The 26,176-nt window shown below is 34.4% G+C and overlaps 1 protein-coding gene across 2 annotated transcripts in view; it reads right to left on the bottom strand.

Annotated features, from left to right (window-relative positions):
• FSTL5 (follistatin-like 5) overlaps positions 1-26,176 on the bottom strand; it is a 302,213-nt gene that overhangs the window by 251,284 nt on the left and 24,753 nt on the right. For both annotated transcript variants that reach the window (XM_014945551.1, XM_014945541.1), the window contains exons 2-3: positions 24,327-24,465; positions 675-708 (exon numbers count right to left, since the gene is read on the bottom strand). In XM_014945551.1, coding sequence (XP_014801037.1) covers positions 675-708; positions 24,327-24,449 — 157 coding nt within the window. In that variant the 5' untranslated portion in view covers positions 24,450-24,465. The remainder of the gene's footprint in view (positions 1-674; positions 709-24,326; positions 24,466-26,176) is intronic.

Below are 26,176 nucleotides of genomic sequence, written 5' to 3'. Positions count from 1 at the left end.
CATCTATTAGCAATTTTGCCTTTCATTGCTTGCTTAGCAAATTTTTAACCAAGAGATCTGGGGTTTCTGTCTCTTGTCAGACTTTATATTAGAAAGAAGCATGAAATCCACAATTTGCATTTCTGAAGTCTTTTAATTTTCTTGATGCAAGGCTGTTTTTTTAACCTGGATATTCTATGTCATGTAGTGCCTAGCCACTGGCACAGAGTAAGGCGCAGTGAAAGTATAAAAAAAAGTATGCAAAAAAACCACAGATGACAATAGTTTTGCAAGGCAGCCTACTAAGGACATTATTCATTTGTGCAGAAATTGGAATAACATCCAACTACAGATTTACTGAATGGAAAATGAGAAGCTAAAGTGACGGTACTGATGTTTCATTGAAGTATAATAAGAATCCACAGTTAGAGGATACAAACTTAGTGAGAAGTTGTGCAGCCCATCCCGTCCAGAGTACAACAGTCAGCCTTGTTCACCTCAAGCATAGTTCCAAAAATTGTAGCTTATGCATTTACTTTCTACATTTCATCCTCCTTTCCCGGATACATTTTTTGTCACTTTGAATACTAAAGCACTCAGCAAACAATTTGTCTGGACAATTTTTTACCAACAATGGATGTTAGATTTGTGATAATTACAAGAATCTCCACATTTTGAAAATAATTAGCACTTACCTTTATTTCTTGAGCTTTCTTGATTCTTTTCCTGCTGCAATGAAAAGAGAAAAAAGTATTATTTATGGAATTAATTACCACAAAAATCACAGACATACAGATCCAAAAGAGACAGTCTGTTTATCCTCCCTCCTGCACTAGTTTAAAATCAGCTATGCTTTGCCTGCAGCAGAAAGATTCCAATATATCCTGCTTTTAAACAAGTATTTTTCACAATGACAGTGATTAAGTGCTGCAACACATTGTCCAAAGAGTCCATGCAGTCTCTGTCATATTACCTCTAACTTGGGAGATGCTCATAATTCACCTGAACAAGACCCTGTAGAACCTGATGTAATTTTGAAGGTAGATCTGCTTTAAATAACTGGTTGAACTATGTAGCTGTAGTACTGCCAACCTAAATTATTCTGTGATATGAAGAGGGTGTTCCAGAACCTTGTAAGACCTGAAGGAGTGCTTAAGTGTCCTCAGTTTCATCCTGAATAAAACTTCAGTGCTTAACTGTCCTCAGATTCATCTTGAAGGAAACTTTGCCAAAATCTCCTCAACTATAAATAATCTATTTTTTTCCTTATTTTTTCCCGTCTTGCTTGCATCACAGTGAACATAGAAAACATTTTGTTTTTAAAGCAAAACAAAGTCATTTTCTCTTGCTTCTCTTTCTATTTTTAATATGTGTTGCCTAAAGTAATCCAATATTCCAATTCAGAATTGTTTAGAACTAAGGATTTTTTAAAATACATCAGCTCTATAACTGCATCAACAACACATAATATATACTGACATTTTTCAAAGTAACATTTCCCCTCAAAAAAAAACAGTATGACACAGCTGATTCACAGTCAACAAGTTTTTCACTATGATTCCCTTAGGTGTTCACTCTAACCCACTAATCTTTTCCTATAGCACCGTTATCTAGTTATTCCTCATTTGGTTGTTTTGCTTTTTTCTAAGTACCACTGTACTTAGATTTCTGTAAAAATTTGTTTAAAAAATAACATAAAATTATGTTAGAAGATAACAGGAAAAGATTCCTTCTACTGAGGCAACACCACGCAAAAATGTAGGTAAAATTCCATGTTCAGAAAAACATCAGCTAATAAAGCTTCTGAATTTTTTTTTGAACAAGTAGAGCAAGTCATGCCCACACCTACATCCAGAAGACTAAACCTGAGCAAGCTGTTGATGGAGGAAGAGATTTTATATTTCTTGTTAGGCAAAAATACCTATCTTTTACTTTTTACATCTTGAAGACTAAATTTGCATTTCTATTATTTCTTTTAAAGTCTGCATTTGGGAAACCGGTCATTTATTATTTCTAATGAGGAGGAACAGGAAAAGAGGGCAGAGATCAGGAGAGACTTAGCTCAAGGGTGCCTTGCAACCCAAACCATTCTATGATTCTATGATTAACCAGTATCACATCACCTGCACATGGTATGAAACAACTCACAGGCAATTCAAAACCTCACAGTGTCAGATATTTCTTTCTTATTCCAGCTAAGACAATAACTGTTGTATAACCCTTATACATATTAATATAGTATTAATTGTCAATACTAATACCAAGAACTAAAATTACGTCAACCAGTGGGTATGTGTCAACGTATTGCATATATGAAATGGGTTACAGCTAGCTTAAAGAGATATTTGACAGTTTATGAAATAATAGACAAATGCTTGCAAGGATGATGATTCCACCAAATGTAAGTAAGTGGCAGAGAAAAAAGAGAATAGGCACAGTAGAAATGCCTGCAACAAGCACAATGATACTTGAGGCCTTTGGATGAGACACAATGCCTTTGGATGGCAGACAACTCCACTACAGGCTGAATATCAGGTGGCCAAACAACGCAACCCCATACAGTGCTAACTACAGGACAGAAGCAGGGCTTGAAAACCACAGGCAGAATGGCCAGGCTAAAACTCTGAATCAATTAATTAGTTCCCAAGAGAAGTATCCCATTTAATACAGGGCAAGTTTACTGGTTGTTAGCAGGAATTGGGACAACTTCCACGTCTGTCTGGAGGATGCTGCTGTATCTTAAAGGTACCAGCACAACCTCTTAGGTTGACCCACTTATTTCTAGATCAGGTCGGAGTATTGGGCTTATCTATGTTTAATTCTAGCTCTGCTTTCTTCCCCTGCAAATTTCTGAATTCCTTCCATAAGAGTCTAATAAAATACTTTTTTCATTAGCCATATACTATGCTATCAGGGTGTGAGTCTCAAATTTCGTAAATATTTATAGAATGAAGTTGTTAATCAGAAATTGTGAAAAGGGTACTTTAATCACGTTAAATGTGTTGACTTATCACCATCAAGCTTACAAAGTAGCACTGCATCAAAAATTACTTATAAAAAAAACCATTTGTTTTGGAGTAATCAAGTCAAAAGTTTTAAATATCTGAAATTGATCATTTTACTGTTTTGAACTAAATGTTAAGTCAATGTAATATTTCATTGAAAACACGCAACCAGTTCCAGCCTCAAGCTTCCTATAAATACAGTCTGATAATTGTTCAGAAATCTTTTTACCTTCTGTAATCTTACTTGCAAAGCCATTCTTCTATAACAGCTTCTGAAGTCTAAGCGCTGCTGATGTTATTTCTTGTTTTATTTGAGCAAGTATTTATTAAGCCATATTTTCTAATTATATTACTTGTTTCATGAGCTAAAATACTAAATGAAAATAGATTTGAAAACTAATGGTATATTAACATAGTAACTTATTAAGCAGTGTATTTCTTAAATGCTCTACCATCTATATCTAAAACATTATGACAATGTCTCAGTAAAGTAAGAGATTCCCCTGTTAATATTAGTAGTAAAAACTCATTCCTAAAAAATAAACAAGTAAAATACACACTGAAATTAAAAATAATTTAAAAAAAGCAGCAAGTTTATTTACCAAAGGGCTAACCAAATACACTGAAACTACAACTAAAGTTGACAGCTCTTCTGTTTATTCATTTTGATTTCACTGTCTGACACACATCAGATGTTTTGCTTGGCAAACACTGAAGTATTATTTTCCACTCAAGCAATAACTGCTACCGTAGCATGTTCTCCTAAGTGAAGTTTTAGGTTTATTTTATTTTCTGACAGACAAGTTATTTCTTCAGAAATGCTGAAGTCCATGTAACATGAAAGTTTGAAGGTATGTAACTCAAGTTTTCCTTAGTAACACACTTGTACATAACTGCATATATTCACTAAACACCAGATCACCTACATGAGGATAAACGCAATAAACAATTCTCTGCCTAAGCTGATATTCACTGTTAAGTATATACTGAGCTAGTTGTCTTTGATGACGTGAAAAACCTATGAGAATTTACTCAAGACAGTGTCCCCAAAGTTTCACACTGATTTTATACAATAGTTGCTGAAAGTGATGTTCTTTGTTTTGTGTACTGCAATTCTTGAAATATTTCCTGCTTTATAAGTTTTTGCCGTAAACATGGCATTTGGGAATAAGATAAATGCAAAACACTTGCAAATTTCTTTTTCTATAAAAGGATTTTTAAATTTGAACGTAAAGAAGAAATCAGATAACTTTTTTTTTGCTTTTGTTGCAATTTACAGAATCACAGAATCACAGAATCGTAGTGGTTGGAAGGGACCTCAGAGATCATCGAGTCCAACCACAAAAAAACCAAAAACAAAACAAAAACAAAAACAAAAAAAAACCAAAAACACAACAACACACAACAACACCAGCTCTCACCACCTAAACACACAACAACAACCTCCAAACCAAAAAACCATCACCCACCCACACAACACCCCACCACAAACCAGTAATCTTGGGCACTAGAGCATGCCCTGAAGAACCATGTCTACACGTTTCTTAAATACCTCCAGGGATGGTGACTCCACCACCTCCCTGGGCAGCCCATTCCAATGCTGGATAACCCTTTCAGTAAAGAAATGTTTCCTAATATCCAACCTGAACTTCCCCTGGCGCAACTTGAAGCCATTACCCCTTGTCCTATCATCTGTAACTTGGGAGAAGAGACCGACCCCCGTCTCTCTACAGCCTCCTTTCAGGTACTTGTACAGAGCGATAAGGTCTCCCCTCAGTCTCCTCTTCCCCAGACTGAACAACCCCAGTTCCCTCAGCCTCTCCTCGTAAGACTTGTGCTCCAGACCCCTCACCAGCTTCGTTGCCCTTAATACCTTTATAAGAGGTATTTTTAACATTCTAAAACCTATTGATAATAGTCTACTGATTACACTTCAGTACTGACCACAACGTTTTATTCTATCTATATGCACCAAAGGTTTGTTATTATGGTGCTTGTATCAGGTTCATGTAGTCTTCAGTATGTCCAGATTGTACATATAAAAATCGATGGAATGAAGTGAATGTCTACACCAATATATATGTCTTTTAATAGTATACCTTTTTATAGCATTTTTTTCAGTTACCATGCAAATAATTTCGGAATGAGACTTACTACTTATCTTTGAGTAATACAGAAAAATATCACCTGTAACTAATTCTGTTCACTCACACAGCTTTTTAAACTCTACTGATGAGAAGAATGAAGCTATAATCAACAAAACAAAAGTATTTAAAAATTCAGAGGGACATAAAAATGCTTAGCTACCATTAACTTAAACAAGAAGATCACCTAATCTACAAACAACTAGAAAATACTGCTGCAACTTTTCACATTTTGTAAAATAATATGGGTGTTTATTTGTAAAATAATATTTGTGTTGTTGCCTCCTGCAACCTGATCTTACAAATCTAAGTCAATGACTTTCCTCTAGTTGCTTCAAAATAAAGGAGTGTGTCAAAACTGTACCTATCTTGAAAGCATGATTTCAAATTTCTCCATTACTACATTAAAAATACCAGTCAGATATTAAAAAAAAAAGAAAACAACAGAAAGAAAAATACCTTCTACTGACAATAAAATATTGACAATAATAGTTTTAGTATAACTTAACTCCTTTGACATTTCTTTTTAAACTACAGCGAGCATTTGGTTTAGATCTAGTCTAGTACTTTTTTCTAGTCTTCACAAAAGAGAATCTGTTTTTATTTTCATTTTGTATCTCTTTAGAGGTCAAAGTGAAACTTTTAACAGGCTGGTTAACTCAGCAGAATCTTATTCATGTTAAGCATTCTGTGCTTATTTAAAAAAAAAAGGTTTAGAGCCAAGATGTAGCCAAGTAATATCAGCATTCAGATACTATTCAGAGACTGCAATGTATATGCTCTGTGAACACTGTTTAGTCCCACAAAGCTCGGTAGACTTTTTCCCTTCCTTTAGTTCACAATTAGAAGAATGGTATTTTTTTCCAACAAACCTGCAAAGCTTATAATGTCTGCTGCTTACACTACAATAAGTAGATTCTGAAGACTTAATCCAAGCATTGATTACTAGATCAGAGTAGCCTTGCAGGAAAGCAATCTTAAAAATCAAATCTTGGTATCAAAGGAGAAGAGAAACACTTAGAAGGATGAGAAGGACTTTCTAGGGAGAACAAAATGCAAAAAGCTAAGCACAGTTAAGAGAGGAAAGCAAATGACTGAGATAAATTTTAAAATTAAAAATAAATTGTATTTTTTTAAAACAGAATGTGTTAAGATTTCAGTATATATATCTTTTTTTTAATATCTTTAGTTTCTTTAATTTCAGCTAAGGATTTTTGAGCAGCTTGTCATGGCTTAACTTCCTGAAAATACTCAAATTTTAATTTTAAGCTGCCATTCAATCTGCAAAGAAAAAACTTTGCTAGCAGATCATAGACCAGCCTCAGTGTGATATGCCTTGGGCCAGCATGATGCTTGGTAGTAGCAAAGTGCATCCAGATAGAAAAAGAAGTCTGTAAGCCTCAAGTTATTTCATGATTAACCAGTGATTAGACTGGGTGTAGCATCTCTGAACTGTGAAATGAAGCTTCTGCCTAGGGAAAGCTTGCTTTAATATTAGCTTTTCAACTAAAAACACAGGGTTAAAAAATATAGAAAAATTTAGACTGAAGGTGCATTAAATACAGATTTTTTTCCTTATTATTAAAAGATGAAGTATGTGAAATAATTTATGTAGAAAACCACTGAGAAGCTATGACTTACACTAATGAGTAAGTGTTATAAGCACCTATAACTTAGGAAAATTAAGTTCAGATGCTCAGAGAAATAGGAACTCTTCATCCTGATAGTAAACAAACAAATAGACAAACCTCGAAGAGTCCTGCAACACGAGAGAGGTAAACAAACAATTGTCCATCATGACAGATATTTCCACTTGCATTTGTGCAGCATGCTAGGGTTTTGATGCCAGAAAACAAAAAATTTCTATCCATATGCTATTAGAAAGCATGTACAAGTGCAAACATCACTGTATTAAATAAAACATACCAATTCCGTATAAATACTGTGGCATGGAGTTAATAGACCTGCTTTTACATATATTTCTGCTATTTTCATCCTGTATTGCATTATAATATATAAATATTTTCACCTCAATTGTTCTCAACTGAATAAATTATATATATTTACTGTCTAAATAACACTGAAATAATTACATGAATCACAATACTATATTGTTATCTGTTGCTATGTAAGCAAGTGTAAGTATCTGTAAGCAGATATGTAAGTACCTGTAAGCAGAACAAATCACCTTGCATCCCAGGATTTTTTATCTGCCTCAATATAGCAAAATAGTTTTGAATTTAACAGCCTCCAACGAAATTAATCAGACAAGTTGCATGGCTTTGCATGGTTTTGTGCTGCATCGTATTATATCAGCCTGATGATATGTATTGATGCAGAACATATTAGAACTGTAAAGAAACCTGTCTTGTGCAGACTGAATTCAGTCCGTTGGAATTACTGTCAATGTAAACTTTTCAAAGCACAGTGGATAATAGTGGTGAAAATGTCAAATTTTCTGCTGTGTTTTTGAACTAAAGAAGATCATGGATGGCTGACCACACAAATTGCTATTCTGCAAATCATAAACTATTTGCAATATAGGTGTAAAACCCCTGATTTAAATATACACTAAAATGCCTTTGCAAGGTATAAAAGCTGTTTTTCTAGTGCTATTTTCTCTTTGTCCTAACACACAAATAGTATCAATATCTCTTAAAACATCCTAACATTTTGACATCATTATTGTTCAAAAATGGCATCTAGTATATAATGTTGGCATAGTATCAAATTTTATTTAGAAAAAGAGCTTTATATTAGCAATAAGAGAGTAGAGCAGGATGGTCAAAGGGATTCTTAATATACAGTGATTCCAAAGAAGGAACACAGCAGTTTGTAGAAAATACCAGGTCTGATCTGTAAAGGTAGATAATATTTTAGGACTAACAAAATCCAACAGCCATTTTAGAAACAATAAAGCTTGTCTTGACCCCACTTAAATATGTATCATGTGCATTCTGTTTGGTTTTCCCTTTTAAAAGAAGAGTCAGTATCTATAAACCATGTATGTTGTACCTAGAAGCATACTGACTTCCACTTAATTCTGTTTTTTTGTAAGACAAACTACATATTTGTATTGCATCTAGAACCTCTCATCTCTCTGCCTGAATCATCTGCTGAGGATCTGGGTATGTCTCTGCCAGAGTGGACCAGTGATAAAGAAGAATATTTCCTTCTTGCAACCCAGGCAAAGTCTCCTTTTCCATGTTGGCTGCATTTAAAAAGTAGCTGCTGATTAATGGAATTCTTAAAATAAACAAAGTGCTAATTAGTCTAAAACATATGGTACATTGTCCTTGATATATGACAAGAATTAAAATAATTTAATAAACATAAACCACTAATTACAGAAACTCTGATGAAAGAGGGAGTGCAAACTTATTTGCTTGATTAACATTTTATAATGAAAATTTAGCATTAGTCAAATCATAAAATGTAGTGAAAATGCATAAAATTAGCCTTGTGTTCATTACCTTTAATATTCATTTTGCAGTGCGGGCATTTTGTTACTATACAGTTACTTTAAAAATGTAATTAAAGTAATAATTGTTATCAAAGGTATTTCATTCAGGCAGGTACCAAGATAAGTATTTCTATCGTGTTGTTAAAACATACACAAGCTATGGTAGTTGAACAACAACATATTTGCTTATATTAATACAACAGCTTTAATTACAAGAAATCTCAATTATACATGTACATATTTTTATTCATGGATGAAATAGTAGCATGGTAACAGCCACAGAGAGCAAGTGCACATACAGCACAAGACAATTTGGTAAACTATTCTCAGAACCATTGACATTATGATGAACGCTTGTGTTTCAAAAAAGTTTCACAGAATTAGACTTCATCAGACTCAGCAATTGCAGTACAATTGCATTTTAAACTACAAATGCATGCAAAGCAGAAGCAACAACATTTACATTTGTAAAGCTATTCTGTTAAGTAGCAGTAAGCAAGGCCTTGCTTATTAGAGTAAGGAAGAAAGAATGAGCAAAAAGGAATCCATTTTCCCATTGCTCTTGTCAGAACACTATTTACTACAGAGAGCTTTGTAATTTAATGTTTGCAGCAGGATTTTTGCACTGCTGTTCTGCATACACAGCTCAGTCTTGTTAGAAATTGCCACGATTTATGGCAGCAAATTCTGGCAAAATAATATGCCATGAGCTCTTTTTCTATCAATTAATGCATCACATGAATGCAAGTGTGTGGAGAAAACAAGATGCAGAGCAAGGTGGCTAAGCAGAAATAAGGAAAAATATGAAGCTGTTGAACTTTTCAGAATTAATGTCATTCCCAGGATTTGGCATTACTAGGTATTACAGTCTTAAAGTAAGGCTTACAGGCCTCTAGAGAAGATTTGATGAAGTCTTGAACTCATGAACCATTATGAAAGGGACGCAACAGTATTTGGGAATATTGTTTCATTAAAAAAAACAAACAAACAAACAACAAAACATCTGACCATGTAAAGCAGAGCAAACAAAGCCTTTGTCCTCAAGGAGAAACAATTGCTCTGGGATAAATTACAGTCTAACTCCTAATGTTCTTCAGTACCAACTGAATTAAAGTAGCTTCATGCTAATGATACAGTAATATTATATATATACCAAATGTATACACCACACATTATGTTCTACAAAATAATATTTCTTTTCCAACATAAGGAGAGATATAAAGATGAACGCATTTTAAAAGCAACAATTCTTCTTGTAGAATGTTCATGATTCATGTGTTCACATTTCCTAAAACCGATGCCTAGTGCAAGATCTGCGTGCAGCAGGCTGCAGACAGGTCCCAAGGGACATAAGCTCCCTAGAGTTAGGCCTGTATGTCTTGACTACTATCTGAAAACAGGCTGGGAATTAGTCTTGATTTTATCTTATCTTTAAATTCAAGGATTATTTCGCTAAATCATTGTTTTTTAGTAGGACTGTAAAGTTTTCTATTGTCTTTTTATTTCTGATGCAAGATCTTGTCTAAGACAAATCTTAAGGGTTCTACAGGTCCAATAAAACAGTAAACAAAGGCCAAATGTAGTAGTGTTTCCTTCATTTTACTGAACTAGAGAAGGACCTATTTTCCAAATTTTGTCTTTTTTAAAATGGAAAAATCAGAGAATATCTTCTTGCTGACTTTAAGGATCAATTCTTCTATGGCTGTTACCATTCTATACATACACTGCATTCAGTAGGGCAATTGTCCTAAAAAAATTGGCTCCAGTTCTGAGCTGAATAGAAAAAAAAAATACATCGATGGAATATGCATAGAAGATTACTCTGGGTAAATTTCCTAGATAGCTCACTCTTAAAGAAATACATCATAACTGCATCTTCTTAAGATGATGACTTCATACTTTGTTCTTTGATGACAGACCAAATACATGTTAAATTTATTAGCGATTTCATAACACGACAGGAAAAAGTTATACCAATTTCATACAGCTGTGCAATATTGCTGTTTTTATAATGCTTTAGCTTAAGCAGTGGAAGTATATACTTTTGCACTGAAACATGTACCACTATGAACAAAACAGCTTATATACCAAAGATTATATACTACATACGCAAATTTATGTACTCAAATCTGGTCTACAATGCCCTAGCTAAATTGGAGCAGCTACAAATCCTATGTCAACGATGGCTATACAGAAGTAAATTACTGCTATTTGTGCATATTTCGCATTAAACCTAAAATGCTTAGATATTCAGTGTAGAATTACTTTCCCATGTATAGACAGCGTAAGACATACTTTCTTTCAAGGGGAGACAGTGCATCTTTAGTAAGTTTACAAACACCACCAAGTTGGGCAGAGTGTTGACCTGCTTGAGGGTAGGAGCGCTCTAGGAAGGCACCTGGACAGGCTGGATGGATGGGCCAAGGCCAATGTTACAAGGCGAAGTGCTGGGTCCTGCGCTTGGGTCACACCAGCCCCATGTAACACAACAAGTTTAGGGAAAAGTGGCTGGAAAGCTGCACCAGTGGAAAACAAGTTGGGAGTGTCAGTTGACAACCAGCTGAATATGAGCCAACGGTATGCCCAGGTGGCCAAGGAGGCCAGTAGCATCCTGGCTTGCATCAGAAATAGTGTGGTCAATAGCATTAGGGAAGTGATTGTCCCCCCGTTACTCAGCACTGGTGAGGCTGCACCTCAAATACTGTGTCTAGTTTTGGGTCCCTCACTACAAGAAAGACACTGAAGTGCTGGAGCATGTCCAAAAAAGGGCAGCAAATCTGGTGAAGGGTCTAGAGCACAAGTCTTTTCCAGCCTAAATAATTCTGTGATTCCAGCCTACCAAGAAAAAAATGAACTAGCACAGGACAGTTGATAAGGTATTATCTCCAAGATGCAATGTTTTAGCATACTGAATTATCAATGGAAATTCTAAGGGACAGCATTTAATGGGTATTCTATTATCTTCTCCCTCATGTGAGCTCCTAAAACTCACAGGTAACCTCACAATTACTGAAAAGTATTATATTTCCTGACAATATAGTGTTATTTTTTTTCCCCAAAACCCAGTACAGATGGATCTTAGCTGCACAATTCCCACTGACATTAATGGGAGTAATTTGCCTAAAACCCCTATTCCCTTTTTTGTAAAAGAATTTCAGAGATAGTTTTTAAGTGTAATTTTCTAAAGTGTAATTTTCTATAAACCACATAATGTGCATTGCATTTTATTATTCAGCCTTTCTGAGGCTCATTCAGATCTTATCTTCCGTCTCTGCAAATTTTTGTCTAGATAAAAGACAACGTGCAGGAAGAATGACAATTAGAGAGTACAGACACGAGAGCGTCAACATCAATTACCTTCTCAGAATCCAGAAATGCAAGTAATATGTAGTCTGTGTTAAGGCGTAAATATAAGTAAAATTGTAGTATATTTACCAGTATTGATTAGAAACAATATGCTGATAAATTTCTAGGAATAATATTTTGTTTCTACCTTTCATCTTACAAAGGCAGATAACGTAGTGTTGCAAAGAATAAAGAAATTCATGATATGAATATGAATCAGTTGCACCTGCCCTTTTGTGGAGTGTTCAGCTGTACATTTGAGGGATACATTCACTTTAATCAGAGATTTGGTGAAAGGTTATACCATGTTAACCATTGTGTGACATTTAGTAAACTCGAAAGCAAAATTAAGATGATTTTTTCTTCTATGAATCTTAGAAAATTCAAGATTAACTCAGTATTTGATTGTTGAATTTACAGTAACTATTCAAAATGAATCATGAAGTAAAGCTATATACAGTACAGATATACCAACAACCTGTTAGTCTCCCTGCTGTGAAGTAGGCAATGTATTGTAAAGCTTGTAGATATTTTCCCTTGGAGTTTATGTTGGAAGCAAGAAGTTTGTGGTTTGTTTTTTTTTTTAAAAAAAAGCGTGCAAAGAACTGAAATAACAATTCAGTAAACAACTCGAGAAGAGAAGACTGAGGGGAGACCTCATCTATGTTTACAAGCTCCTAAAGGGTGAGTTGAAGGATGATGGAGCCGGACTCTTTTCAGTGGTTTCCAGCAATAGGACAAGGGGCAAGGGGTGCAAGCTGGAACATAGGAGGTTCCACTCAAAAATGGGGAAGAACTTCTTTACAGTGAGGGTGACAGAGCACTGGAACAGGCTGCCGAGAGAGGTCATGGAGTCCCCTTCTCTGGAGGTTTTCAAGACCTGCCTTGATACAGGCCTGAGTAATGTGCTCTAGGCAATCCTGCTTAGCAGATCTAGAGATCCAGAGATCTAGTTCGATCTCTGTCAAATCTGTAGTTTTCATCTAATTGATAAGTGTATCTTCTTTTATATATACAAAGACATCTATCTTTCTTTCCTGCCCTAGACTGATACCAGTTGACACAGTTAAAATAGGGTTTGTTTCTAATAATAAACTATGAATAATGTTTTGCAAACATTTCCTCATACCAAACCAAAGACTTTCATTGCATTCTATCTAATGATGAATTAGATATCAGGAAGCAGTCATTGGAAGGAGAAGACAGATGTATGCAAATGATAAACTCTGTCCTTATTAATTGTTAATAATAAACCATCAAGGGAAATGATTTGGAAATACTAATGTATTAAAAGTATTTGAAGACTCAGTAACTTTTTTGAAAGACATGCTTTACTCATGTCCCAGTTACAGGAGGAATGAAGGAATACAGAAATAAATGGAAGAACTTTATATGGAAAGTTAGACTAGCTACTGCAATAGTTTCTCAGACCTTTTAAAAAAAACAGCCACAAACTATCAATTGCAATGAGATTGGTCTTTCAACATTCTTTAGAATTATCTTAGTGTAATATACAGCAGTTACTATTAACAGGTTTTTTTATTTAACACCAAAGAATATTAGGTATATGAATAAGTTGAATAATTCTATTAAAATAATGTAATATTACTTCTGTATTACTCGCATTGATGTATGAGTATAATCCTCAGGTAAGAGGAATAGAAACTAATAGCATTTCCATGAACGACTCTAGAGAATGAAGGATTTTGCTAATGCCTCAGGAGAGTGATAGACTTTACTTCTTAGAAATTACATTTGAATTATAGGCTGTTTGTTCCAGGTTACATACCCAGAGTTATAGGCTATACATTAAACAAATGACTGATAATTTTTGTTTGGTTTGTTTCCATGGGACGAGGGGACATAGAAGGAGTAAGTTTGTTAGGTGTTTCCTATTTCAAACTAATATTGAGTAGGGGAATTAAACTGCAAAAAGTTATTTGATAGGATTAACAATGAACATTAAGCAGATGTTATTAATATCATGCAATGTTAAAGAAATATTTATTTCTATTATATTTAATTCATATAAATGTATTGTTCATACACTGCAATGTTCACACATTATGTGTTCATTTATATGAACACTGTAGAGGTAGCATAGTTAACAAAATACATTAAATGAAAACTTTAAGATACCAAAGAGCTAAAAAGACATGTCAAGTGAAAAAATAATCTCTTGCTCATCTCTCTGATATCTTTCAACAAGGTCAAATAGTAATTTTTTTTATTATTAAAGTTTAGGAGATCTTTGTTTTGACTTTTGTGTTTTAGGCTTTAACGTTCCATGTTCTTAAAAAGCATTTAAGCAGAGTCATATCAATGTATAACAATAAAAATTTGGACATAATTAAGATATCTTTTCATTAAGCTGTCATTAGACTCTCCACTTTCTTTGTGTGTCAGGCCTGAGCCCAGCTATCAAAACCTTTAATCTCTTCAATCGGCATCTTAAAGTTTACCCTTTTTATTTGAAAGGCAAATAAAACCGGTGCTTTGGAGTTGGGTTCTTTTGTAAAGTTGTTTTGGTTGGTTGGTGCTCTTTTGTTTTGTTCTTCTGTTGTTGTTGCTGCTGTTGTTACATTTTATTTATTTATGTGTGGAAAATAAAACTGATGTCACATTCCCTTAGCTCCTGGTTGAAGGGATTTGAGCATACTGATGGATGTAGTGCTCTTGACTGGATTTACCATGGAATTAGTTACCAGAAACAAACTGAATGCCCTGAACTGGACTACTTAAATGATCCCACCAGCAAGTATAAAATAGGAAGAGTAAAAAAGATGTCATGACAACTATTGTAATCTGTGCAGAGTTACCCTACCCCGAAATGGAGGCATTTTAAGGAAAGCATAAAATACTTCAATAACGAAGGTCCACAAAACAAGAGGACAAAAGTCCATGAGACTTTCTTACTGATATTTTACTTTATAAACAGTGGAGATAAAGTCACAGAGTTTTCCAGTTACAAAACTCTCAAAAGGAAAGGCTGCTGAAGAAAACTAAATTAAATATACCTAAACTTGACATACATAAACATGGTTCTATGTTTCTTACCATGGCTCCTTTTCAAAGCTTCCAAATGAAAAAAATTAAACTGATCAGGAAAATAAACAGTAGAGAAATAGCTTACAATTGTGATAGCTTATACTTTTACTGCAAGATAACAAAGGTCATGGTTCATGTGAAGAACAGATGGGTTTTTAACCTGGCATCTTGGTAACATGAGATCAGGACAGCTGGCATTGTAAAAGAAGAAAAAAAGGTATAGTAAAATTTCATCAAATATGGTTTTATCCAAAAAATACCAATTCCTCCTCCCACTGCACATCACATTCTTAGTAAAATTATCACAGTTCAAAATTACTACTGAAAAAATAATTAGGACAAATTAACCAATGAAGAAGAAGGTTTATACTAGTGAGATTTTTTTCCTAGTGTTAAAAAGACCTAATTTTTTCTGAACTCATTTTTCTGCCACACAAATTATAGGACTGGAAGTCTTAAGTGTGTTTTAAAATACAGATATTGAAAAGAGACATGGATGTAAGACCTAATATTTAGTCAATCTAATGGGAGCAAACTTAAAAGGAGTCTAATTGTACACAAATATTGTATTTTACTCTCAAGCCAAATGTAATTAACAGTTTTCTTACACAACATTAATACTATATGTTAATGTTGCATTAACTCAGCAGTTGAATATACATTATGTATATTCATTTGGGAATATATCACTGTATAGATGAACAGTGTACTGATGTTTAAAACAAATGTTCATAGTAAATAATTATTTTCATTTAAAAGCAGAATTTAAATAGCTAATTAGAATCAGAAAGGTGAAAAATGAACCATAAAGCAAGTGGATCATTATTTAGAGACTGAAGTACATCCCAGTTCGCCTGCACACCAATAAAGCTATTATATACCATGTTTATTATTTAATAATATTTGTATATTGATTTTGCATATTATTTTTCACATTATAAGCACTGTCTATGGCACAGGATATGATTTTCATTTTAATGAACCCAGATTATAAAGGTTAATAAAGATAATAAAAGTCTACACCTTCTAGGTAATCAAAATAGGTATTAAATCCTTGGGAAAAGTGATTGAGAAAAAGCAGCAGTGGAAAAGAATAAAATAAAACACTTGGCTGACAGGAAAAAAGATATTTACAAGTGATTGAATTATATACAGACTAGTCTTGAGTATATGAAGAATAAGGGACAGCAAGAAAGACACAGAAAGATCTGGATCTTATAAACTTTTGTAACAATGTGTACCTCAAGTGTCTGGCCTCTTTCATGATCTTTGAAATTCAAACTGGACAAATTTGTGTGGAGCGAATCACCCCAAGTAATATATAAAACAAGTCTCCTCTGGCTTTGTTTTGCTACTACTGCAATTGCAATTTGTGATGACAATTTGCCATTTTAATAGAATATGAAAAAATCCACACTAATCAAGAATGTGAAATGATAGGCTATATATTCGGTTTTATTAACTCCCAAAACCAGAAAGGCACAAAACCCAGTTTCTTATCTATTCAGAGGCAGGCTGGAAATTCTCTTCCTAGAAAGCAATGTAAGAAGGCCAAGCTGAGTATAGTAGAAGATAATTACAGTACCCCCATATACCACTACTTTAGATTTTATTCTTTGTTGCCAAGCTGACATGCGAAATTAAAAAGGCAATGTTAATCAAAAGGTAGGTAATACATGTGGATCTCATCATCCTTTAAAATAATTGGATGAGATTAATCCTTTCCACAGTGGTGATTTTCACTAAAAGGAATGCCAAAGATAGCTACAGCAAGAGGTTCAGTGTAATAGAAAAATACACCTTTTCTCCCTCACTAGGCCCATAGATTTGACTAAGTTTATAGCTAGGTGTTGCTAACAAATGGAAGTATCAGCAGAGAGCTTGGAAGAAGAACTTCACACACCTTAATTCTAGACTTTGACATCCCTTTCCTCCCTCCTCACAATGAATGACTAATGGGAAAAAGGATTACAGAAGAAATTTTACAGGCAACTTTCATAAGACTTTTTCAAAATAATGCTTTGAGCAGATAGTGAGAGATAAGAAAAATAATGTTTAAATGATATCAGCTTATTAATATATTATGATTGTAATGAAACTTAAAAAAAAAATTAGCCATGCCTTGTGAACATTACTGCCCACAGGAAAAACCAGATCAGAATGCAAAATGTACTCTCTCTCCCTGAGAAATGCAAAATAAAATAAAAAAAAATCATAAGACTTCTTGACTACAGTTAGGTAAATTATTAAAGGGGGGGAGGCACAAAATAGAAGTGAGTCTTGTTACTTAAATGAAATCCTGGAATTTGCATAGGACATAGATACTGTGTTCAGGGAGACTCAGCAGGAAAAAAATTACCTTCTTACTTTAGAGTTGAGAGCAGCATTGACATGCTGAGAAAAAGCACTATTCTTAGTCCTCAGAATTCCCTGTTGCATCTTACTGCAATGGATCTATTTTTTTTACCCTCTCTCTCTAGGACAGAGGATTTTAGAGCATCAAATGTTATGACTTCTCAGATCCTGCAGGGAAACTGACTTTCCAGATAAACACTGTGAACTATAAACCTCAGGTTGTTTGGAGACGAGACGAGACCACACAAGGAAGTACTACTTTCTGTGTATTTCTTTTTTGCCATGACACCCTAAACAAAAATAAAATCGTTGAACACTCATCCTGTCTGTACTTTACAGGTGTTTCATTATAACAGAGAATGCACTATTAGTTGAGTAAATATAACCTTTACATAAGGTATATATATATAACCTTTTATAGTCTTTGGGCAAAAGCCTAAATGCAGAACATGTATTCTATGCTTTGTGTTTATACATTCAAATTTGTCTTTAATAATCTGGGACAGCATGCTTAAGCCACTATATGGTTTTCTCTTGTGTTGTTTCATTCAAAGTCATTACTGCCTAAACACCTCTAAACTGGACCAAATTCTAATCTAACCTAATCATCTCTAAACTGACCTAAACCTGATGCCTAAATGAATGAGAATCAGAGTTGAACTGCCTGACTTAACAGCAAACATCAACAGTAAGAAGGGAGACAGAGAGAAAAAAGAGAAAAAGGGAAAAGCGCAGGTATTTCAGAGGAGATTAAATATTTTTGTCTGGAGAAATAACATAGACAAGAGTGACTGCTGCTCACCTGACTCAGACCCCATTAGCCCCTTGGTAAAACCAGACCAGGGCTGGAAACAGTCTGAATCAATATGGCAAAAATCAGTCATTAAAGGTCTATGAAAGCTATTAAAAACAAAACATATCCCCTTTGCTGTGTCCTCCGTACTCACCTGCTCAGCTGGACAAAAAGCTCTTTCCTGATGGAAGCTCCCGTGGAGGCCGTGGCCCAGGCGCAGGCCCAGGCCCAGGCCGAGTTCCAAATTTCCTCAATTTTTCCCTCTCTCCTTTACCCAGATTTCCCTGCTCATTGCTCCTCCTGCCCCCATCCACTCTCCCCAAGGCAGCAGCTTCCTTAATTAGGCATTACAACCCTGACTATAATCAGCAATCTTCACTGATTTTCCCTTGAGACTAAAACCAAACAACTCCTACCCATACTAATATCATTCACAATGAGGCACTGCTGTTAATGTTATTCCCCGCTAACCCACATGAATCACCTGGCTCGCAGAGGAGGGCTGTGCATGCATGTGTTTGGTAAGCAGACTCGGCATGCTCTGGAACACATGTATGAATGTACAGGCTCTATTCCATATTTCTTTGCCTCCGACAGATAATCAGAAACCAACAGTCAGAGTTTTGCTGGCTGTTGCCTGCCTGTCTATACCTGAAAATCGCAGGGCATACTCTTTCTCTCTGAAGGCGTTGCATAAACATTGCTCTCTGTCAGGGCCATGCAAATTACAAGAAGAAAATTCATTAGGATGCTAGAAGTACTTCCTAATGATTTCAGGTGGGAACCTGGGTATTAACAAATCTCTTACAATACTTCAGCAGCAATGCAAGCAGAATCCCCAAAGAAAAGTCCCTGACAAACTTTTCCAATGTTTTGACAAATGAGGAACCAAGGATTAACTGGCATAACAAGAAATTCACATGCTGTTCAGACATAGCCAAATATTTTTCAGCATAAACATGTAAGTGTAAGCCATGGCAGTTTAACAACAGAAGAGGACTGGAAATAAAATTTTCAGGAGGGCTTCATAATATTCTTTCTCCCTGTTAGTTCAAGCCAACTCAGGTCATCCTGGTTTTGACTATTTCATACAGAAACCATGCAGTCAAACAGTTGATCTTATAATTTGGGCCATACTTTTAATTTAGGCAGAACTGCTGTAAGTTCTTAGAGTTATATTTTATGAATTATCACAAATTTTCTGAGAGAAAATTTCCAGAAAAATAAACCTAATACTTGAAGGCCAGCAGCTCATAGTAGGTACTGGATATTAAAAATTCCACTGTAATACTACAGCAGTTCCAACTGATGTATAATAAAATTAGAAAACTGTTCAAAGGGAAAACTTTTCATTAAAACAGTATGAGATAGATCAGAAAGTCTATTGAAGAATAATCTGTTAATTTCTACAGATCAAGTTAAATGCACTAAACCACACTTCTACATGGTAAGAAGCTGTTGCATATTTTAAGGATATAAAGAGCAAAGTTGGGAGGTCAGCAATATCCAAAACACCAGATCTAACTTTTGGTTAGTGCCAAAGTACAGCAACTTCACGTGCCATTAGACTGCTCTGGCATTAGCCAAGAAAATCAGAAGTTAGTTATCTATATACTTAAAGCATATTTTACTATGATTTTCTGCACAGTTTTAACAAAAAAAAAAAAAAAGTAATATTGGCGATTGAAAAATAGTGGTTTCAATTGTTAGTGAAAATGCTGGTTTCTTAAAGGCAGCACAATTATCTTCTAAGGAAAATCTGCATGTAGGCTCTTGCACATTGCAACAATGGAAATTTCTATCAATAATACCAATTCTCCTGAATTGGTATTATTTCCACCACTGAAGAAGGATATGAGTTCCATATAACTGTGGCATAAGAATTAAATCAGCTATATGTTCTATTCTATCTAAAGCAGCATGAGCTATTGCCATATAATTGTTAAAGTATCTGTCCTTGTATTTAGTCTACAAAAACAACCTGAAAAAAACCCATAAAAATCTATGGAAATTAAGAACACAGACAATGCCATCAGGGGAGGAGGATAGTGAGATATTTGAGCACACAATTACTGGAAAAAATTATGGATTCAACATAGGTACACACAGAAACCTGAAAACTCATGAAGGCAATCTCTTAACTGGAAGGTTCTCTAATCTTTAACTGGAGTTTTAGGTAATTTTTCAGAGCTCCTTAGAGAGCCAGGTGATATATCTGGCAAAACATGCTGTGATTTCCTTGTGATCTACCTTTTCTCTGCAAACTAGGATCTGAGGAACCACACAGCTCTAAATCACATCCCAACATAAAGTTACTCAACAACCAAACTACATATCTCCTGGGTCTGAAAATTAGTAAAAAGCTACAGGCTAAATAGCTTTGTGCAAGAACAGTGGGGTGAAGACGGGGCTAAGTGATGTATATAATGCTGATAAAACCTGATACGCACTACTAGCCCTCTGAAACAGATTGAACACTTCAACTGAATTAAGTTATTCAAATTGAATTATTTGTTGCAGGTAAATAATAAGTATTCAAGAGAGGTGGCTTCATTAACTGTTGAAGATGTAGAGGGGTTTTGGTACCTGGGGGGGAAGGGACAGTACAGAAATAGAAAATACTAATGTTTTCCTAAGTAAAATGATTTCAAAAGGTTTTGAACAATCTGTGAATCAAATTTGTGCTAGAAATATTTTTTATTAAAACATAAACAACTTCTCAATTTAGTTCATCACACATTTTACTACCAATCTCTTCAAGCAGTGAATTAAGGGATATTACCCTTTTTTTCACTATCATCATAGACTTCCTAATAAGATTTCATAAATATTTTTAAAAAGATTTTATAAAATCTTTTAAAAAAATCTTTTGTACAAGATTTTATAAAATGTTTTTCTAAAAAGATTTTAATAAAAATCTTTTAAAATCTTTTTAAGTTTAATCAGTAAAATCCCACAACTATTAGGTTGACTGTATAAATTGTAAAAAATGTAAAAAATAATTATGTATTATTATATGTAATTATATAATTATGTATTATAATGAGTCACCTACTCACAGAATGGTTGAGAATGAATGAGACCTCTGGATGTCACCTTCTCCAACCTTGCTGCTGAAGCATGGTCACCTAGAAGGCTGCTCAAGACCATGTCCAGATGGCTTTTGAATATCTCCAAGGTGGAAGATTCCACAAGCTGTCTGGGCAACCTGTTCCAGTTGAGCTTTTTCCTTATGTGTTTTTTCCCTATGTGTTCAAGTAAATCCTCACTTGTAATTTCTCTGCATAAGGAGCTGAATTTGTTCATAATCCCTTTTAAAACAACAAAGCCCTTATGACAGGAATGCCTGTTCTCACCATGAACATGATTATTTTTTCAAGATAATACAACAGGATTGTTTTTCCCTACAGTCTGACATTTGGAGTTACTCTGTTTGGAATACTGTCTCAGTCACATAAATTCCCCTTTATTACAGCAAGAGTGATTACCCTTTTTTTCTTTTTTTTTTTTTTTTTTAATCTTCATACTCATAAAATTGCATACATATTGGTTAACCAAAGCAAATAGAACTCTGCTGATAATCATTATCATATTCTCTTTGTAATAAGTATTCTACTCTCGTAGCTTAATCTAAGTTTGTGATATATTAAGTGTTAGATTGAAGCAGAAGTCTCCTTTAACATATTATTTACATGTTTTGAATCTCTGTATCTCTGCCAGAAAAGGTTTTAAAAATTTACTTCAGACAAGTTTTCATTCTTCTTTTTAATATTAACATTTATTCGTAATACCAAAAGTTGTACTGTACTAATGCATTTTTTATCCAGATTTTATTGCCTAAAAAAAAACGCACCATATTTTCTTTGCTTTTCAGAATAAACTTTTATATCATGTTTTTATCATTTTTTCCTTTTTATTTATATTTTTTCTAGCATTTCCTTTCTTCCAATTTGAGCTTTATCTTCTTTTAAATATAAAAAGTCTATTTACAGTATGTGCCATTTGCTTTTGTTCTGTATGTATGTGTATTTTTATACTTTTTTCAAAAATATAAAAGAATTGAAAAATTGAGGAAAAGTCTCTCAACCTTTCATGTGTGTATATATATATGTGTATATATGTGTGTATGTGGTCACAAGCATATATGTATATGTGTGATCCCTACAATATTCAACTTCAAATGTTTATGACAGCCTATTCCATGTATTATGTCAGAGTAATGAGTAGATTAGAAATATTATTAAAGAACAGCAACATACTGTTAGTTCCCCATACAATCTAATATTAATGTCAGAGACCATCTAAATCTCAGAAATGGGGTTCTTTATATCTCATGTCCTACCCTTGATTCTTCTCACATTCTTCATTGTTTTGTTTGGGGTTTTTTTTTGTACATGTGATTTCTCTCTCACGTGGTTCATTCCATGTTTACGTCATGAGTCTTTATCATTCCTTCTAGGTTTCAGAGTATTTTTTTTGTGCTATTTTATTGTATTTTGTTTAAAGATGACAAAGGTAAGTAAACTGATGAGGCAAAGTTTCTGATTTTGCAAAATAGTCAGTGTGAACACCTGTGTGCTTATACAGTTACATATTTCCTTGCAGGGCCAAGATGCATTCTTCATTCTAATTGAACAATATTCCCTAGAGGATGCACAACTTTATAAAGAAATTTAAAGTTTAATATTATATTTTTCATCTGTTAGAAACTTTATATATCTAACATACATAGTTGTCCTGATTTCAGCTTGGATAGAGTCAATATTGTTTTTCTAGCACTTGCTGTGTTTCAGATTTGGTATGAAAGGAATATCAATAACACGTATTGTTTTAGTTGTTGCCAGGTGATATTTATACTTTTCAAGGACTTTTTTCAGCTTCTTATAGAAGCTGAATAAGGAGCATAGATAGAATGATGGAATGGCCAATGGAATATTCTGTGCCGTATGTGTCATGCTCAGTATATAGAAGGGGTTAGCCAGGGGGAGAGCGGGTATTCGTGATCATTATTCAGGACACTGCCAATTCACTGGGTGGTGAGAGTGACGTGTCATTATTATTATTATTGGTTTTATGATTATTATTGTTATTTTCCTTTTCTGTGACTGTTCTACAGAACTGTCTTCTTCTCAACCCATGAGGAATTTTTATTTCCTTTTACCATCCTTTTCTGTCTCTTCTCCCCTTTTTCCCCTTTTGGGATGAAGAGGGAGAACTGCTAGGTGGTCCCAGCTGGGACCTGTGCTTAAACCACAATACCACAATGTACAATAGGCATTTGCTAATAGGCATTGAGAAATTAAACTAGCCAGACCTTGAAATATTAATAGAAACTAACATTTAGAGTTTCTGGCTATAATTCAGACTTTCTGGTTGAAACACCCAGATTCAGAAATGGAAAAAGTTTTTTTGTCATCGTGGATGGCCAAATTGTAGGCCTAAGGGGTCCTCAGATGTTACTTCCGTGATTACCATACCAAGTGGATACTAAGTAGTTCATCACACCTATACAGTCCATGGAAGTATATGGGACTGTTCCTTCTTTTACAGAACCACCACAGCAGTTTTTCTTTTAGCTACCAGAAGAAGAGCAGGATTTGTTAGCTGAGAACTCTTTTGGGAGTCCTGGATTCATGACAAAAGTGTGGCAGGTATGCAAAATTTGAATGGGATATAGTGCTTGAAGCTGGGAAACCCGGTGTCTCAGGAAAGGCCTGCACTATGCCATAGTTCAAAACTCCTAAATTCAGTGAGCACTGTGAACATCTACCTCATGCAGCTAAGTTTTTGTTGATCAGTTAACTTCAACACCATGCTGCTTTGACAGGCAGTTCCCCTGGTTGCTGCTTGGTCTGAAATATAGTGAGTAGTGGGACAAATTGTTGCCTTAAGCAGATGCTGACAGTTGCTTTAAGAGGTAACCTCTCCTGATGCTCTCTCTTGAGTTTCTGTTGATATAACTAATCTCTAGTTTGTGAACCTAGAACAGAGCTTCTCACCATCATTGAAAGATGTCCGGGCCTTCAAATCAAACCAGCTCCTGATTACTTGTCAAACCAAGTCCATATTTTTTGCAAGTGTTGTAAGTTACTTTCTGAACGTTATGCCAATAAACACAAATAAGACAAGGCTGGAATACAATTTATCCCTTGATCACAGAAGAAAAGCCAGAAGTGCTAGAGAATTATGTGTACCTTGTGGCGTAATCTTACTAGGGGCTGATAGGGCCTGAAGTCGTATCCTTCCTTGGCTGGCCACCCGTCTGCTCCCAGAAAAATACATCCAAGAAGTAAAACAGCTGACCACCACATAAACATCTTTACAGGTCTGCTCCTGTCAAAATAAAATGTAAAAGTTCAGTGACAGACTGCAATACTACTTTGTCACAAGTCATATAGTAAAAGTTACAACACTGATATTCCCCTTGTGGACTTCAATAAATATACAAATAGGATAATCCACCTAACACTACAGCAATAAAAAAAAAAAGAAAAGAAAAAAAATGTGACAGTATTTGAGACCACAGTACCAATTTGGTTGTGCTGAACCAAACATTTTCTTATGACTGTTCAATACTCATACGAGAGGCTAACTGAAGAACAACCAGGAAAAGCTTCAGAAAAGACAGGACATAATAGAAAAGCAGAGGTGAAAAAATCAACACTGTTTTTCTCAAATGAATGTAAAAGGTGATCATAAATGACATGTTCCTCAACTTTTTCTTTTAAATGCAGTCTCCTGTGATGCACTGTTCACAACCTAAAAGTGTAAAATATCTAGCATATGTCTATTATTATCTTTATGTCACCAGTACTCAAGTCTAAAATCTAAGCAAAACACTGCATTTTCTGCCAATATTCTGGAGGAATTGCATTGTTGAAATTATGTTATATATAATATATATATTATAAATGTTAAATATGTTATGTTATATAGCTTATGTCTATAAGCTTTATTGCATATGTCAGCATTATACGAATATTTTTAGTGTATTACGTAAACTCACCAAATCTTGCCTCAGAATTCACTGCAAACAAGTGCAAAATTCAGGGTAGATTATTTGAAAAAAGTTTCTTTGATTGGCTTGGGTTTTTGGTTCTTTCTGTTTTAGAGTCCTGCAAGTCATGTTGCAGATGACCTGAACTGACAAAGGACTACCTTGGTAAATGCACCAGCATTCTATTACCTGTTAGAAATGAATCCAAACTAGCAAATGAGATCTTTAAGGAATGTTAGGTCACAGGACACTTCAGGAAGATACTTAAATACTTTTGTACAAGGATTGATGACATTTAGGGAATGTTGTTTGTCTTCAGACACAGTTATTTCAAATGCGGTTGTTGGTACAGTTTTGTATATATGTGTTGCTTTGTATTTGTCTATCACTGTTTTATTATTGCAAGAAAAATATTGTCCTTCCAGAGGAGACTGTGCAATAATTCTTAACAGTTTTTTCATAACATTGCAACACAATGTCTTTTATGGTGAGTACAGAGGGGGTTCAATAACTTTATTTGCATAAACAATTGCACTTAGTTGAAATTTGTGTAAGAACACTAAAACGCAGAGATTTCAAACAAACCTATGAAGCTTTATTATTATGCACTTAAAACTGAAAGAAATACTATTTATACCCATTTTTTTCCTCTTATACAAAGTTTAAAATTGCAGACTGCTACACATATTTCACCTTTATAAATTGAAACGTTATACACAAAAATGAGGGAGGGGAAAGAGAAGGACAATGCCACTTTTAATAGTTGATGCAACTCTCTGTTTCATGTAAAGAGAAATTAGCAGAAAGATACTTAGCTATTTCCAATTTTCATATTAAACCAGAATGTTAAATTAACAAATTCAGAATTATATTTTAAAGGTACATTTTAACAGTAAATATCAATATCTAGAATCAATGCTAGAATGCATACAATATGTTATGCTTTCAATTATGCACAGTTATAGATCTTGTCCACTTCATCAGCACTCTGTCCATAAATTCATTGTCCTGCAATCATCTTAACAACCTAGTTTGGGCTAATTGCAG

This window comes from Calidris pugnax, unplaced genomic scaffold (assembly GCF_001431845.1).
Source record: "Calidris pugnax isolate Ruff unplaced genomic scaffold, ASM143184v1 scaffold15, whole genome shotgun sequence".
NCBI classification, from domain to species: Eukaryota; Metazoa; Chordata; class Aves; order Charadriiformes; family Scolopacidae; genus Calidris; species Calidris pugnax.
This window is presented reverse-complemented; position numbering and strand designations above follow the sequence as displayed.